This window comes from Pezoporus flaviventris, unplaced genomic scaffold, assembly GCF_033815535.1.
Source record: "Pezoporus flaviventris isolate CSIRO_AGI_PZ_B2104156 unplaced genomic scaffold, CSIRO_AGI_Pfla_v1 ptg000213l, whole genome shotgun sequence".
In the NCBI taxonomy this organism is placed as follows: domain Eukaryota; kingdom Metazoa; phylum Chordata; class Aves; order Psittaciformes; family Psittacidae; genus Pezoporus; species Pezoporus flaviventris.
In genome coordinates, this window is record NW_026892761.1 from 14,602,507 (window position 1) to 14,618,919 (window position 16,413).

Genomic DNA, 16,413 nt, shown 5'->3' on the forward strand with positions numbered 1-16,413 from the left:
ACTTCCTAAGCTCTGCTCATCACAAACACCACCCAGCAGAGCACAACCAGACAGCTCTCCCACCCATCACCTCCCAGCATGGTGCTGGTGGTGGCTGCCATGTCACACTTGCATTAAGAGACTTGTAGCCTCCTAGAACCATCTGAAGATACAAGTGAAGGCCACAGAGGCAGAGGTGGCTGACAGCTCTGCCACAGCCCTTGCCTCCTAACTGGGGGGGACAACACAGAAGTGAAGGGATGGTTCCTTCCAGCACACCCCAGGCAGATTCTTACCAAGCAACAGAGATCCTGGGATCCAGATAGTTGAGTTTGGAGGTGCCCAAAGCAATCTGCTTGTTCTCTTCCCTATCTGTAGCCTGAACCTCCAGCTTCATCAGTTGCTCCTCAATCCTCTGCACTGCTTTCTTCTTGCTCTCCAACGTCCTAGGGTGGGAAAGAAGCAAATCACTTAATTCCTCTGGGCCCTGCTAGGCCAGAGCTGGCAGCACTGTGGGAACCCCAAGGGACTCTGCTCAAGGTAAGCAAAGCCACCAGCCACAAAGGGCAGCTGTGTAAGCACAGATGGTGACACAAACCACTCAGCACATGCAATGAAGAACTGACATGTTCCAAGAGGCACAGCAGAAATCCTCAGCAGCAGTTTTGTTTTAAAGGGTTGGAAGCAACAGCCTGAAGTGTACTGGTGCTATATCCACTTCAAACCCCTCCTGCAGCAACAGCCATGCTCTCAGAGTTCCGTTCACTCAGCACCCCTGTAGCTACCCTGCAGAGCCCCATGCAGAGTCCATCATCTGCACAGAAATGTGCATGTGCAATCGTGTACTCATGGCTCTCCATTACAACAGCAATGCTGTACACTGGAGACAGTTCTCTGGCTGCTCCTCAGCAGCAGGCTGCTTGAGCACTGGCTGGTGCTCAGCTCAAAGGGCTGAGACACAGAGGAGATGTCCTGGGGGAGACCAATGCCAGTGACCATATCAGGAACTGCAGCATCAGCATGAAGGCCATTTCTTCACAAACAGAGCGAGGAGGGAACAAGAAAGCCTGAGGAAGCCTTCCCAGATCACAGGCTGGGCAAACAGAATACAGGGTTAAGGACCCATTTGGAGCTGAGAGTACTGGGAGCAGTGCACAGCCTAGTTAACAACAGCCTTACTTTTTAGACTTCTCATCCCTCCGGACCTTGGCATCAGCTTTGGCGCTTTTCAGTTCTCTCCTGGCATCAGCTAACTGCTCCTTCTTGGCATCGATCTAGGAGAGGCAAAACCAGACAGCAGCAGTGTGAATAAGCTGCTGACAACTGTGGCAGCATCACCCAAGGAGCGAGTCTGTGACCACGTTCAGCATGTAGCAGTGGTCAGACACACTCCTGCGGGACAGTGAGGCCATTTGCCTTCACAGCAAAGCCTGGTGTGGTGAAAGATTCCCCTCACAAAATAGGGCCCCACTCGTTTCTGAAGACAAGGTGGTGCTGGGAGCTTCCTCACACCACTATAACTAAGCAGGTGAAGGAATTGGCTTGGCCTGGGACTGGCCAACAGCCCTTCCTTGTCTCCCTCCACTGCATCCTGCCAGTACCAGCTCTCTGACGGTAGCACAGGAGGATGACCCCTGTGCCCTCAGCAGGAATAAGTGATTGCCCCAGACCCTACAGGCTGAAAACTGTTCAGGCTTCAGGCAGTTCTTCTCCAGTAAGTTTAGGATTCAGGGAGATTTAGCATTTTGCATCCCCTTAAACATCCCCAAGCTCTATGGTCTATGGTGAAGGCAGCCATGTTAGGTGTTACAGAAGCAGGGGACACTGCAGTGCCAAACCAAAGTCCTTATTGTGAAGGTTATTCTAAAGCCAGACCAGGAACAGACCTAACCCCTTTGGACCTCATGGCCTTCACCAGAAACAATCTGCAAAGGAAGAGGTCAAGTCAGAGTGGCATCATGTACCATGTACACAGCCTGCCCTGATACCGGCCTGGGAGCCACGCAACAGGAGTGGGTGCCCACTCTGGGTTCTTGAGGGGACACAAGTCAGAGCTAGAGGCTGCTGCTCTGAAGCTTCAGTGGCAGCAGAACACAGCTATGGCATGAAGGGCACAGACAGAGGGCCTGGTCTTAGTCTTTGTAAGTAAAAGACAACTTCAGACTGGAAGGTGCCCCTTTCAGCTCACTGCTCCTCTCAAAGTAGGCCCAGCTGTGGCGTAGCACTGACAAACTGCCGACAGGAAAAAGCTTCACCGCAAGTGGAAGGAAATGTGACCCCCAAAATGCAGCCCTCGGAGCCCTGCTCCAAGCCAACAGCTGGGCAGGAGGGGGGTACCTTGCTCTGCAGGTTCATCATGGACTTCTCGAAGGTCTTCGGTGGAGCCCTCTGATGGTTACACAAGATGGCAACCGCTCTGTTGGCACGGTTGTAGGAGAGGATCTTGGCTGGGATGTTGTCGTCCGCTGCAAAGCACAAGGAAGTGGTGAGCAAGTCGGTCCTGCAGAGCTGTGCAGCCCCAGCCAGGGTCCCACTGACTGCAAGCTCACAGTCACTGCAGAACTGACCTTCCTCTGATGGGCCAGTCTCAACTCTGCACTCTAATCACAGTCAATGAACCTGAACACTTCCATACGGGGCCCTGACTCCTTCTGCTATGGTTTATTCACTAGTAACAAAAACACCATTTGCCAGTCGAGAGAGGGGAAACACTTCCATGCTCAGCAGAGGACAGCAGAACCATACTGCTCAAGACACTGCTGGGCCTCACAGATACAAGATGCCCACACTGTAAAGCTGTGAAAGTGCTCAACAGAGAGGTTGTGAATGAGCAGACAAGAAACACGCAGCTGTTGCAGATCCAGCTGCCCTGCCTGCCACCTACATCCCAGAAAGCAAGAGACAGGGTAAAGAACAGGGACAAAGCAGCAGGCACACCAGGCCAGCTCTGCCCTGCCCAGTGCTGGGTTGTTCCATTACCCCACAAGACTGTGTGGCAGCAGATTTTGGCAGATTTGAGCTGACCTCAGCTGTCTGACATTTGCACTGGAACGTATGATGCGCATGAGGAAGTGGTGTAGATATAAGACTTGTGGCTAAATCAAGGAAGCCAGGTCTGTGTGGCAGGGTAAGATCTGTTCCCCTCACAGTTTCAAGGGCAAGACTTACGATTGGTGAGCTCCTTGAGCTGCTGCTGTAGCGTGATGGAGGCATTGTAAGTACGGAATACCTTGGCTGTCAGTCCCTCCATAAGGTCTTGAAGGTGTTTATTTAAGATACTGGTCTAAGGAAGCAGAAAGGAGATGACAGTTAGCAGTACACTTGGCCACATTTGTGAAATGGCACACGGCTGACAAAGACATGTAGCTCGCAGCTGAGGCCTGGTGCACACAGAGCTGACCAAAACAGAATGGCCACAACATTACTGAAACCACAGGAAAAGTGAACAAAAAGCCATCAAGTATTAGATTAGGTATCAAGTAACCACAAATAGCCAGAAAAATCTTCTTCAGTATGGAGGTTTTGCTTCCCAGTAGGTAGAAATGTGCCCATCCCATCCCAGGAAAGGTGCCTGAGCCACCACCATGCTCCCATAGAGGGAAATGTGCAGATGGGGATGGCATCTGAAAGCATCACCTCACACAATCATCACGTTCCAAGTCAGAGCCAGCCATGATCAGCAGGACCAAAGCCATGGATCTGTGGGCACAGCACAAAACAGGCACCACACTGAGACACTCCCTGCTCTGAGGTCAGCTCTGGAAGAAAACTGCCACTGAAACCACTGCTGGAATAGATCAACTCCTACTGCCTTGAGCAGATTGAGCCTGTTCTGGTGCTCTACCCCATCCCTCACTGTTAACCACATGCTTACATTGAGGCGGTCAAACAGATCATCCTCAGGCTGCTTGTTCTCCATGAAGAGCTGAAGATTCTTAAACACCTGCAGAAAAAGCAAACCAGACACATGGAACAGACAGCTCTGGGGACCAGGAATACATCAGGAACAACACTGCTGGGAGCCACTTCCACTGCTTTCAGGAGAAGTGACGATGCTGGATGTTACTTCCCAGCAGGCAAAGACCCATTTTCTCAGTACAACGCTTGCGTTGAAGGTTGCTCACCAGCAACAGGAGTCCTGAGCATTCAGTGCCCTTTATACTCATCCTTTAGATCAAGACTGCAGGAGACCCAATTCTGCTTCAGCTTAGCTGCCTAACAGAGAGAGAGACCCTGAAGCTACCACCCTTCCCCATCATTATTCCAGCCAGAGACCCCGGAGCCATACCCCATGGAGTGAAGCTACCAAATCCCAACCCTTCTCTCTGCTGCATTTTTCACAGTTTCATTCTGAACAAGTCTCTCTGAGGTAGGGACAATAATCAAACCAGCTTTGATTATAACAGAGACCACAAACCCCAGCTCTGCGTGCTCCAAATCCCCAGACCCAGCTTCTCAACAACACTCATTTTTCTACTGCAGACACCTAATATACAAAGATTTGTAGTTCTACAATAATCAATTCCCCATTGTAAGCACTGAAGACACCAAGAGATACCAACACCAACAAATTTAAACAGGAAAAAAGTTTTCTTCTTTAATCAAGGAAGTACAAATTCCACTCTATGGCAGCCACGGTTTGGGTCTGCTCCCCAAAGGCTGACATTTACTGCCAACTGTCCTTACAGCTACCCCAGCATCGTACCTGCGGTATTTAACACACTGTGCTGCCCGCAGAGCTGCGGGCCACATGCAAAGCTCTTACACCCATACAAAGTCTTTCTGGATGGTGCCCTCCAGGTTCACACTGCTGGATGGGCATTTATCCTGGGAGGAGGTCAAGATCACAGCAAATGTGACACTGGTGAATGACCAAGAAATAAAGGAACACTGCCTCAGAATGATGTCCTGGTTGGCAGATACCCAAGTTCATAGGCCAAAAGTATCAGTGCATCTATTCTGTATGCTCTGGAGCACCTGAGATCAGGATCTCAGTGAGGGCTCAGCTCCAACATAAACAGAACTGTGACAGAGGAGAGAGTACCATGAAAGCCCAAGTCAAAAAGCTGCTCCAACAGTGACACCCAGCACTCTGCTTCAGAACCTCTTATGCTGTTACTTGTCATATGGGCCTGGAACTCTCCCACCTACAGGTGACAAAGGCAACTCTGCTGATCAGAACAAGACCCAAGAAACTCATCTAACAGAGCTGTAAGAGTTATGTTATGCCAACTCTTGACACTGAGATCACAGGAAAGAGGAGTAAGATCTGTATCTCATCTGCGGAGTAATGTCACACCGCCTCGGTGTGTGTGCAGGTTCATCTTCTATGGCACTGCCAATAGACAGAGAAGGACATTAACTGACTTATTTTCTGGCTAGGAATCTGACCAGTGATGAAGCACCTTGCTATTGCCATCAAAACTGTGCTGACCGCATTACTGCACCATTCAGGCTGTGTGTATGTTGGTGAGGTGCCTTACCCTCTTCTCAACAGGGACTTTATTGTAGTATCGGATGGAGTCTTTTCCGAGGAAGTCAAACTCAACCACGTATTCCTGGCCATCCAGTTCAGGATGCAGCTTGATGTGTTCTACTCTCAGGGAGCAGCAGCCCACGGTGTCAGCTGTCTCTCCTTCTTCTTTTTCATTACCAGCTCTCAGGGCAAGCTACATTTATATTAAGGCAAGAAAAGTCAGAAGCATTCCAAACCATTCCTGCAAATGTATAGATGCTATAAACTTTCTGGGATCAGCAGTGTCCATAGGAGAAGGGAAAGGGAGAAAATGCATTTGAGTGGATTAAATTGACACTTGTAAAAATTCTAATAAAAACAACCTCAGGTTATCTTTAAATCTGTTTTAAATAATCCCAAGGCCACAAATCTACCAATCTACCAGAACAGAACAAAGGGAGATTCAGGTCAGGTGTAAGGAAGCAGCTTTTCCCTGTGAGGGTGCTGAGGCGCTGGCACAGGGTGCCCAGAGAAGCTGTGGCTGCCCCATCCCTGGCAGTGTTCAAGGCCAGGTTGGACACAGGGGCTTGGAGCAAGCTGCTCTAGTGGAAGGGGTCCCTGCCCGTGGCAGGGATTGGAGCTGGATGAACTTTAAGGTCCCTTCCAATACCAACCAGGCTGGGGTTCTGTGATTCTACACCTCATTTTTAATTTCAGTTTAAAGCAAGATCTTTACTAACTTCTGCTCGTGAGGTAACTCAAGCTGTGGGACAGCTCTTTCAATTTCTAATGGAAATCCATTTCAAAGCACTTGGTGTGTTAAAATCCAAACTCACTTCCATGCGAACTGAACCTGATGCAAAATCGCACAGTTCAGGTGTTCATCTTCTTGATCCTACCTCTGCACTGCATGCTAAATATACACACTTTAACTAGCATACAGAGCACTTGGAGTTAAGATACGTCACTTAAAGGCTACATTTGGCTGCATTAACATTGTTTAACAGCAGTGGACAAGCCAATTTCTCATTTATTTTTTTTTTTAGGAATAACCTTCAGTGTTCCTATGAAACCACAATTATTCAAATCCAATCCCCTGGTTTCCAGCAATTTAAAACAAAACTGGTTAACTCAGGTGGTCATCACACCACCAGGGCAACAGCTTTAAGCAGCTTTAAAGCATCAAGACAACTGCATTATTATGAAACCTCACAAGTGTGACCTCAAACTGAAGAGGTGACAAAGCAGCAGAAATTCCCAGCCGGAAAACTGAAACAGCTGGAGACAAAAGGTCCACACAAACCTCCCAGTAATCCAACCGGGCGGCTCTGGAACCAGGCTGTGAATTTTGCCTGAACTAAAACAATGCTGCCTGAAATAACCACGCTCAGTACAATAGTTTAGTGCTCTGGATTCCAGGTAATGGGAAGGAAAAGGAGACGGGAGCCTGCCCACCAGGAAGTCTCAGGATACCTCGGTAACTGGCTCAATTGTGCCTTAGGAGCTGCCCGGCAGCGTTCCAGCAAGCCAGGAAGGTAAGAGGGGTGCGCTCACTTTGTCGATGAAGTAGAGGGCCACGGCCCGCTGCCGCACTTTCATCTCTTTGGATTTCCAGTCTTCTCGATACTGGTTTCGGATTTTATCTACGCACTTCTTCAATCTCCGAGCTGTCTCATACTTCTGCCAGTCCTTCTCACCCTGCACAAGACATTAGAACACGGTGTTAGCAGGAAAAGGCCCAATTCTGCTCTGAAGCTCAAGCCTCTGCAAGTCTGCGTGTGGCAAAGGGGCTCAGAGGACAAAGCACAGCTCAGCTTCAGACTGTGCTGCCACGCAGCTGTGGGGAATGCTGATTTCCATGATATTAAATGCTTCCATGGAAGCCACTATAAAGACACAAAAGATATTATGTCTTTCCTGCTTCTCAGCATATAAATGGTTTCCTCTGCTTTATTCAGATGATACTTATGCTCTTTCAGCTGTGTAATTAACATCCATAAAACGTAAAAGCAACTTCAACAGTTCATCATCATTATTATATATTCGGGCCATGGCAAAAAGAGGTCATGAACCCCCAGGGAACAGAGACTTTCCTTATATTTGCAGGAGAAACCCCTTGCTTCCATCCAGGAAAAATTCTCTTCTAAAAAGACTTAATGAGAGGAATTTCAATCCCAGCCCTGATACTGAAGCCTCATCATCTTCCAGCAGGTTTTCAATGCTTGTAAGGAATTGATCCATTGACTGGTTACCTGCTCCCACAGCAGGCTTTGCTTTCCTTCAGTCCTTACAGCCTTCTCAGCCAGCAGCCTGGCCACATCTTTCATTTTACAACTGACAAATGAGCAGCCCATAGTCAGAACTTCACCACCTGAGCAGGCAGAGGCGGTCAGGGCCAGAAGTAGGTGAAATATCCACCAGAGCAAGTCTGTCCTTGGGTAAATTGCTTCCTTTTACATTTACACAGGGCAGAGATTTCTACATGGAATGACACAATGCTGCCTTTCAGCTGCCATCCTCCAGATTCCATCTGCTCTCCTGTGCAGGAACTCTTTTCTTTCTTTTCAGAAGAACAGAAACTTTCTATGTTTTTTAATCAGAGGAGGACGAAACAAGCCAGCTTTACATCCTGTCCCTGTCCCAGCCAACAGCTACATTTGCTTCTTGGAGACATGACCTGTAACACTGAACTTAAGTAGATCCTTACCTTGATTCTTGAGCTAGGGTTCAACATGATGTACTTGATAGAGCCTTGGATGTTCTCAGTCCACGACACCAGCCAGGTAACCTTGTTGTCATGCCGGACCTCCTTCCATTTGTGTCCTGGTGGAGGGGGAGGGATCTTGGAATCCCTGCAAAACAGTAAATAACTATTTAAAGAGACTTCCATAGCATCAGAATGAAGAAAGTAACAAATACCACCACACAAAGAAAGCACAGGGGAAGAAGCCTGAGGCAACTTCACTCCTTGTTCCGCAAGCAGGAAATCAATGAATCAAAGTGAACAGTCAAATCTCAGGTATGTAACTGCTATCAGTGTGTGCCTGATGTGTGTAACATAAGTGGGAGCACACCCTGCAGGGACCAGCTTTGGTCTGTGCACACTGTGAGAGAGTGGACACTTATCAGGGCAAGACTGAAGAAAAGCCCAGCAGAACTCAGCCTTCAGCATCAAGGAAGACAAAGTATGGCAACCTACCTAGGTGAAAACTCCTTTCTGGAAATACCAGCAGGAGAGGCTGGGTTAGCAGATTAAGCTGTAGGCATGAGGAAGAAAATATGTTGACAGAGTTCTACATGAAACCCCTGATAGCCTTGTTCAGTCTTTGCTTGTGTGACTCAGGTTTTTATCCATGTAAGAGTTAAGATAAGCAGCATGTGTGCTGTACACGCTTATCAACCCATGCAGGGGTTTAAAACAGAAGCTATTCTATCTAGAAAGCAAAGGCAAGGTGAGAAGCACCCAGTGCTCACTTGCTGCAGTTAATGATGATGTCTTCTGGCATGATGCGTCTCTTCAACATGCCCATTTTGGGATGGTTCCCACGACCTCGGAAGAGACCTGGGGGTTCAATCTTGAAGTTGGCAATCCTCTCCTTGTGGTTGTCCATCACACAGTAACCATATTCCTTCAGTAGCCGCTCATTCTCCTCTTTGATTTTCTGGAAGAAGCCAAAAGCAAAGATGACCTGGTATACCCAGCACTACACACATCTCTACATGCCAACACTAATGCTGAAGACCCAACTCAAAAGCAGATCCTCATCATGCCAAGTGCTGCATCAACACCCAGAGCAGCAGACTGCCCAGAAAAGCATTCATAAAATGCAAGCAGCACAAACAAACTGGGAAAAGGGAAAGAATGTGGAAAAACTCTCTGAACACTTGTATTTGAGAGAAACAGATCAGTGCTGGTGCAGACAGCTACAATTTTGCCCCAGCAGAGACAAGTACCTCTGTCCACGTATCACAGCTACAAGGGCAGCCCCAGCACAGTACTGCTGCTTTATGGTCTCTATTCAGCATTTGACACTGGACTTTACATCTTGTTGTTTATGTGTAAAACCTCAGACTTGAGTGTCTTAACTCAGCATTGGAACGCAGGCAGAGGAATGTCTCCGGTCTGCCGCATGCCCAGCCTGTGTCAGCAACTGGGCTCGTAAGCAGAAAACAGGCTCCCAAGTAAAAAATGCGCTGAGATTTCAGTGCATACCTCTGTGCTTGAACTCTGATTATACAGAAACAGAAACACCGCAGCTCAAATGAAACATCTGACCCACAGACAGCACTGGGGCGCCAGCTAAGAATCTGAGATAGAAAACCACTGCTGCTTCCTCACAGCAACTACCACAGACAGCAACTGAGAAGGGCTCACCCCATGTTTATCAAATGCAAGCAGCAGTAAGACATGGGTTCTCTATTTTGGTGGGACTCCTCTGACCCCAAAGGCCATGATTCCAAGCTACCAGGCCCCTTGTTCAAAGGACAATGACTGAAGCATTGCAAAAGAGAACTTGGGGCGAGTTTCTAACTTCCATTGCAGGAATCTCAGTCATTTCATTCTCTCCCCACAAGCCACTGTAGCTTTCCAACTGAAAAACAGAGTTTATTCTTATTCAGAAAACTGCACTACCTGGTATTTACGATTTGTTCTCTCATTTTAATCACTAATATCATTGCTGCATCCCCTCCACCATCCCAAATTCCGTCCTCCAGACCCAAGAAGCTTCTAAAATTATAATCTGTCCTTAACTGAGTGTCTGCTGTTCACTGCAGGCCAGGGACTAAGGCTCCAGTGGAGGCAGTACCTCTCATTCTCTTGATCAGGAGCCTTAGCCCTAGCAGTATCATTTTAAGTCAGGATGAAGATTCAGCTGTGCTTTGCCATACCTGGGCTGCACAGTAATGACTCTGACAGTTCACATGAAAGCTAGTGAACACTGACCTACAGGCAGCAATGCAGGCAGAGGAATGATTACATAAAGATGTTTACAAGCCAGCTAAGAAGCAAGATGTCTCCTAGAATTCCCTCCCATACCTGTTTCTCCTCCTTGGACATCTGTTTCCTAGCTTCCGCCTGAGCTTTGAAATACTGGCTCATGTGGGTGAAGTCACACTTGCTGAGGCTGGTGATAGTGCTCTTCTCTTCAGGGGTCATTTCCTTGCAGAAAGAAAGGAGCACATTCAGTTTGCATACACACTAAGTTTTTACACATGGTAGAACTTACCCCACAGACAGGTTCTCACAATAAACCCCCAAACTCCTGCACATGCTGCTTCTAGCTGAGGCCAAAGCAAGAAGCTCAAGAACCCAAGCACGTGGTGTGCTGGTCCTCCTGCAGTCTGATCTCTGCAAGCACGGGGCAATGCCACTCCACCTCCCAGAGTGCTCTCACTGAATAGTGGCTGGGACTATTGAGGCATAGGGAGACAAATCCAGTAATCCACCTAGGAAAACTGCATCACCTGATCCCAGGGTTTGATCTCACAGCTGATGACTGAGGTGAAGTTCTGAGATCTAGGTCTTTGGAAGGGGTTTCCTTCGAATATAAAGCTGGCTCTTCAACAAGGGAAGTAACATAAGAGTTATACCCCATGTCGTACAGAACAAGCAAATTGGGTTGGGAGAAGTATGACTTGGCTGGTTTAGAAAGTATTTATGACACGGTCCTTGTGGTGAAGCTCCAGATGAACTGAAAACTCACAGCTACAGTGAACCTTCCCGTGCATGGAGCAGTTGTCCCTTTTCCCTGCCTGGTGCCGAGGGGACCCTGGCCATGCAGAGCCACTGCACCAGGACTATGTGCATACCTTCCTCCAGTCTTTGAAGAAGTTTTTCCTGAAGATTTCCTTTGTAGTGTACTCGTGATCAAGCATTTTTGCAAAGAATGTGGCAACTTCTTCTGCTTTGGTACTCAGCTTCATGACTTTACCTACGAAGAAAGAAAAGATTTCCATTTTTAAAGCAAACACAAACCAGGAATTGAAGCCAGCAAGAGGCCACAATAACTACTTTAAAGGACTCTCTATTTTTACCACAGGGAGGTTTTGCTTAAAAACGTTGCATAATAGAGCAAATGGGATGGCCAAAGGAAACAGAGGAGCACAATTGCTTGACTTTCATCATAAACATTTGGAGAAAGGTTTCCTCTGGAATCCAAACATCACAAAAAAGCAACAGCAATCTGCAGTGAGAGCGGGCTGAGAGACGCAGGGCAGGAAAGGGAAAAGGCCTCCTGCAGAAAAGCCCATGTGGGACACCCCAGTGGTGTGGATCTGCTGTTTGAAGTGAAAGAGGCACAAGGTTCTATCACATTTCACATTCCAGCACTCAGACCTAAAGGAAATACAGTCTCTGTGTTCCTCTTTACCCACAGAGGGGCTCCGCTCTGGAACACCCCTTCTAGCCTTCAGTTGTTTCTAGCCAGGAAGAGCCCTTCCTATGGATATACCGCGAATAGGCTGTAAAGTGATGCCAAATATTTAACCCTCCTTCACTGCAGGGCAATGGTTCCCTCTGCTGCAGGAATGCCCTCCTGTGCCTCCAGACCAGACTCAGCAGCCTCTGTCACTCTAAAGACAGAGGGAGCTTTCAGTGAATGGAGAGGTCACATTTCAGCTTATCTGCAAGAGTGCAGTGCACAGTGGAAATGCTGGGAGGGAAGATCACAGAACACAAGGAAAAGAGACTGCAGTGACATAGAAGCCATGGATCCCCATCAAGCACCTTTTTGGTACCCAGACCACATTCCTGCCGACACGGGAAGTGGCAGTGATCCCCGGGAACGACTCTGCATGCAGCTCACATCTCCAGCTAGCTGCAAGAAGTGTCTGAAGTGCCACTGTGCAGGCAGGCAGCACCTGGGGACTTTGTAACGCTCACTGCACTGCACAAAGGGGAACACAGGAACAGCACTGCTGCCTCTGTGCTCCTGGGAAACAATACCCCACTTCTGATTTACTACGTGTTTGAAAGGTTGCATCATGGCCCATATGAAAGCATGGGAGTCAGCCAGAAAGCCTTAAGATCTGCAAGTCCTCATAAAACAGGACTTAGCAAAGGGTCCTCCCAACAATCTGAGCGCATTCCACATTAAAGCAACAGTAACTCTGCCAATTTTTAAGCTGCAACCTAAAATACAGCATTTATTTGCTTGTAACAGGAAATGGGGGAAGGCAAACACTTTTCCAGGCTGTGAGTCCAGCTCAAGAGAGGCCATCAAGTCGGTAACATGTTATGGGGCTAAAATGACCGGTATTGTACCCAAGCAGCTGAAGGCTCAGTCCCCTTTTTCTAATCACTTTAGAATTTATTGCACTAGATTCAGTTTCCTCCTTTTTAGAAAGCTTTCAAAAGGCTCTTGGTGACTGGGGTGTAAAAAAAATGAGGTTTATTCCAGTCATGAATATCAGTAACCTGCCTCAACAACTGAAAATCAGAGAGGGACATCAGGAGCAGGAGAGACACCACATGGGCCAGGACTGAAATGCAGCACCACCATCTACACTCTCACCTTGCCCCTGGTACAGATAAACAGGCAAGTTCAAGCCACTTCCAGGGTATGAGCAGTGCTTGTTAGCCAACCATCACTCAATCATCAAACCTTAAGATACAGCTTTGGCTGCTTCTTCACTGCCTCTGCTATTGCACCAGCAGCAGCTGCTGCAGTCATTATGTTCAAGTCATGGAATCCCAGCCTGGTTTGGGTTGGAAGGGACCTTAAAGCTCATCCAGTTCCAACCCCCTGCCATGGGCAGGGACACCTTCCACTGGAGCAGCTTGCTCCAAGCCCCTGTGTCCAACCTGCCCTTGAACACTGCCAGGGATGGGGCAGCCACAGCTTCTCTGGGCACCCTGTGCCAGCGCCTCAGCACCCTCCCAAGGAAGAGCTTCTGCCTAAGAGCTCAGCTCAGTCTCCCCTCTGGCAGGTTCAAGCCATTCCCCTTGGCCTGTCCCTACATCCCTTGTCCCAAGCCCCTCTCCAGCTTTCCTGCAGCCTCTTCAGGCACTGGAGCTGCTCTCAGGTCTCCCCTTCAGGAGTCTTCTCTTCTCCAGGCTGACCCAGCCCAGCTCTCTCAGCCTGGCTCCAGAGCAGAGCTGCTCCAGCCCTCGCAGCGTCTCTGTGGCCTCCTCTGCACTCACTCCAACAGCTCCACATCCCTCTTGTGCTGCTGCCCCAGAGCTGGATCAGGGTTACAGGGGGGGTCTCCCCAGAGCGCAGCAGAGGGGCAGGATCCCCTCTCTGAGGGGGTGCAGCCCAGCACACGAGGGGGTTCTGGGCTCAAGCGGACACTGAAGCTGAGTTATGGGGAGCTTCTCACCCAACACCCCAAGTCCTTCTTCTCAGGCTGCTCCATCCAGTCTCCCCCAGCCTGTGTTTGTGCTGGGACTGCCCCGACTCAGGGGCAGGACCCTACACTTGGCCTTGCTGAGCTCCATGAGGTTCACACGGTTCCACCTCTCCGGCCTGCCCAGGTTCCTTTGGATCCCAACCCTTCCCTCCAGCACGTCAACCACACCACACAGCTCAGTGTCATCACCAAACCCGCTGAGGGTGCATGGAAGCAGGGATCTCACCACAGTGCAGTCACTAGGAAAGGGACAGACCCCTCCAGTGAGAGCTGGCAGCTGGCTGGGCAGCCACAGTGTGACCTGGGCTCCACAAGTTAGCCTGGGGTAAATCCTGACACCAGACAATGCCTGGGGAGCAGAGAGCAGCTCTCAGCAGCTGCAGGGTAAACCTAGTTTCTCAAGGAAGACAGCCTTGCCCCCATTCCATCCCATAATTGTTGAGCCAATTGATTAATTTCTGCCATGACAGAGACAGAAGCTGCAGAAATCCATGCATTTCCTAGAGGCTTTGTGAAATACACAGCCAGATAGGAGGTTCTTGCTGCCTGCACTCAAGCAATAGCTACAGTGCAATCTCCTCCTCTTCTCCAGATATCACACATTCTTCAGTGGAGGAGGGGAAATCCAACTTCGTATCAAATTCTTATCAAACCCTAAGAAAGAACCTGGTAGACACTCTTGCCCACTGTGCTGCTTGCTTGGAGATAGCCCATAATAGGATGCAATACACTTGCTTCACTAGATTGTTGTTGAAAATGAACGCCGCCTCTTTCTCAGCACTGAAAAGCACTGTGTCATGTCACATGAAAGCAGCACATTGCTCCGGGAAGAGTTCCAGATGTCCCCTTCACCAAAAATGAGGTTTTCATCCATTCAAATGCCTCCCACTTAATTCAGTCCTGGGTTAATGTGCTCCTTCATTTAACATGATCACAGCACGAGAAGGAAGCACACGGGTCATCACACCTGGTCTCCAGCAGGCATCACATTGTGTAATCCCTTCCACAGGAGCCTCTAACAACCATCCAGACCAGTGGGTTAGAAACCCACGTCAATTAGTTCTATCACACAACATGCTCAGTGAGTGGGACCATAATTGACACCAGAGGACTGTGTCCTTGATGCCAGGCTCATCCCATGCATTCCTACAAGATTCTGCTCATCTGTATCCCAATTCAATTGTCTCACGCCCCCAAATGACCACGAATTTCATCACAGATGACGGAAGCTCCAATTAATAAAGTTAAACAAGCTTAAAGGTGACCAGTGATGAAGTAGCTACAATTACGTACTCTACCGTTAGACACTGCTACTTGCAGGTGTAAGACACGCTCACAGTGTTAAGTAACCTGAGAGATTTACCACTGTAAGGGAGTGAGAATAAGTCCATCTCCATGTCAGCTTGGTTAGCAGAATCCAGCAGGCTGCTCCTTTGCTTCCAGACATTGTTCCTTCACTGCTGGGGGAACTTCTTTTAAGGTAACCACTGAAGTAAAACCACCTCCTCATCTCTCAGTCCCCGGAAGACCACCACAATACCCTGGGAAAGTTTACTTCTCTTCACAGCAAGTGGAAACATGGAGTAACTCACCATCGTAATAAAACTTGACATTTTCAGGCAGAGGTTCATATGGTGGAGCAAATACAGGACCTTTGTGCTCTAGGAACTTCCATTTAATGCCTTCAGGGTAGCGCTCTTCTTCCCACCTTCAAAAGAGAAATAGAAACCAATACAGTTTTAAGCTCCTGGTCTTCATTTGATTACTATGTGGGTATAAGAGTATGATAATCAGCAAGCAGTCACAGCCTTGCCAGGCACAGACCAGGTACAAGTGTGCAATGCACTCTCTACCATGACTTTGTTTTTCCCCTCTCTCCTTCTTGTAAAAGAACACAGCCACGTCCACGCACAGGACACTTGGGTCACAGGTTATCTGATGACACCATGCTCCTCACCTCCCACTGCTGCTCTTGTCACTGAATCCCTCAGCTGAAAAAGCTTAGAACTTAAGAAAATGAGGAAGTCAATCATAAAAGAGCTGGGATCATGCCCAGTGAGAACCAGCTGTGATCTCCCAGCAGGGCCAGCATGCCTGCTCAGCAAAGGCAAGCAGTTGTAGTGTTACGCAGCTGCTTTCAGATGGGGCCAAGTCTGCCATTAAGGGCAGAGATAAAGAACCAGATGTTCATTTACAACTTAACTGAGAACAAACCTGCTTGGACAAGAAAGCCTAAAACCTGCTCTGTCATGTGAAATTCATTCCAGTTCTTGGGTAAGAAAAGCATACTTGAAGAAAAGCAGAGCAGCACTGGAAAACTGTAAACCTGCCTTAAAGCACCTCTCTAAAGATGTTGTGCACATGCTGCACTCGTGTCACACACCGGGCATCTCCACTCCTGTGCTGCAAGGGAACAACCTCCCAGGATCACCCTTGGCACCCTCCGCCCAAGCCACTGGTTCCACACTCCTTTCATGATCACCAGAACATCACTGCTCCATGCTGCTGGCACAGGATCCCATGCAGAAAAAAGCTGTTCTACCTTAGTGATCAACCAACTTGCATTCAGCCTCTGAATTGCCCATGCAACTCTGTTGAGCAGCCAAGACAATAAAAACAGGGTTTCA

The 16,413-nt window shown here is 48.5% G+C and overlaps 1 protein-coding gene across 2 annotated transcripts in view; it reads right to left on the reverse strand.

Annotated features, from left to right (window-relative positions):
• Window positions 1-16,413, reverse strand: part of TOP1 (DNA topoisomerase I) — a 67,064-nt gene that overhangs the window by 1,471 nt on the left and 49,180 nt on the right. For both annotated transcript variants that reach the window (XM_061441774.1, XM_061441775.1), the window contains 12 exons: window positions 15,379-15,494; window positions 11,246-11,367; window positions 10,473-10,595; window positions 8,909-9,096; window positions 8,142-8,286; window positions 6,989-7,132; window positions 5,463-5,648; window positions 3,854-3,922; window positions 3,148-3,262; window positions 2,317-2,444; window positions 1,159-1,253; window positions 276-425 (listed from right to left, as the gene is read on the reverse strand). In XM_061441774.1, the coding sequence (XP_061297758.1) occupies window positions 276-425; window positions 1,159-1,253; window positions 2,317-2,444; window positions 3,148-3,262; window positions 3,854-3,922; window positions 5,463-5,648; window positions 6,989-7,132; window positions 8,142-8,286; window positions 8,909-9,096; window positions 10,473-10,595; window positions 11,246-11,367; window positions 15,379-15,494 (1,581 nt within the window). The remainder of the gene's footprint in view (window positions 1-275; window positions 426-1,158; window positions 1,254-2,316; window positions 2,445-3,147; window positions 3,263-3,853; window positions 3,923-5,462; window positions 5,649-6,988; window positions 7,133-8,141; window positions 8,287-8,908; window positions 9,097-10,472; window positions 10,596-11,245; window positions 11,368-15,378; window positions 15,495-16,413) is intronic.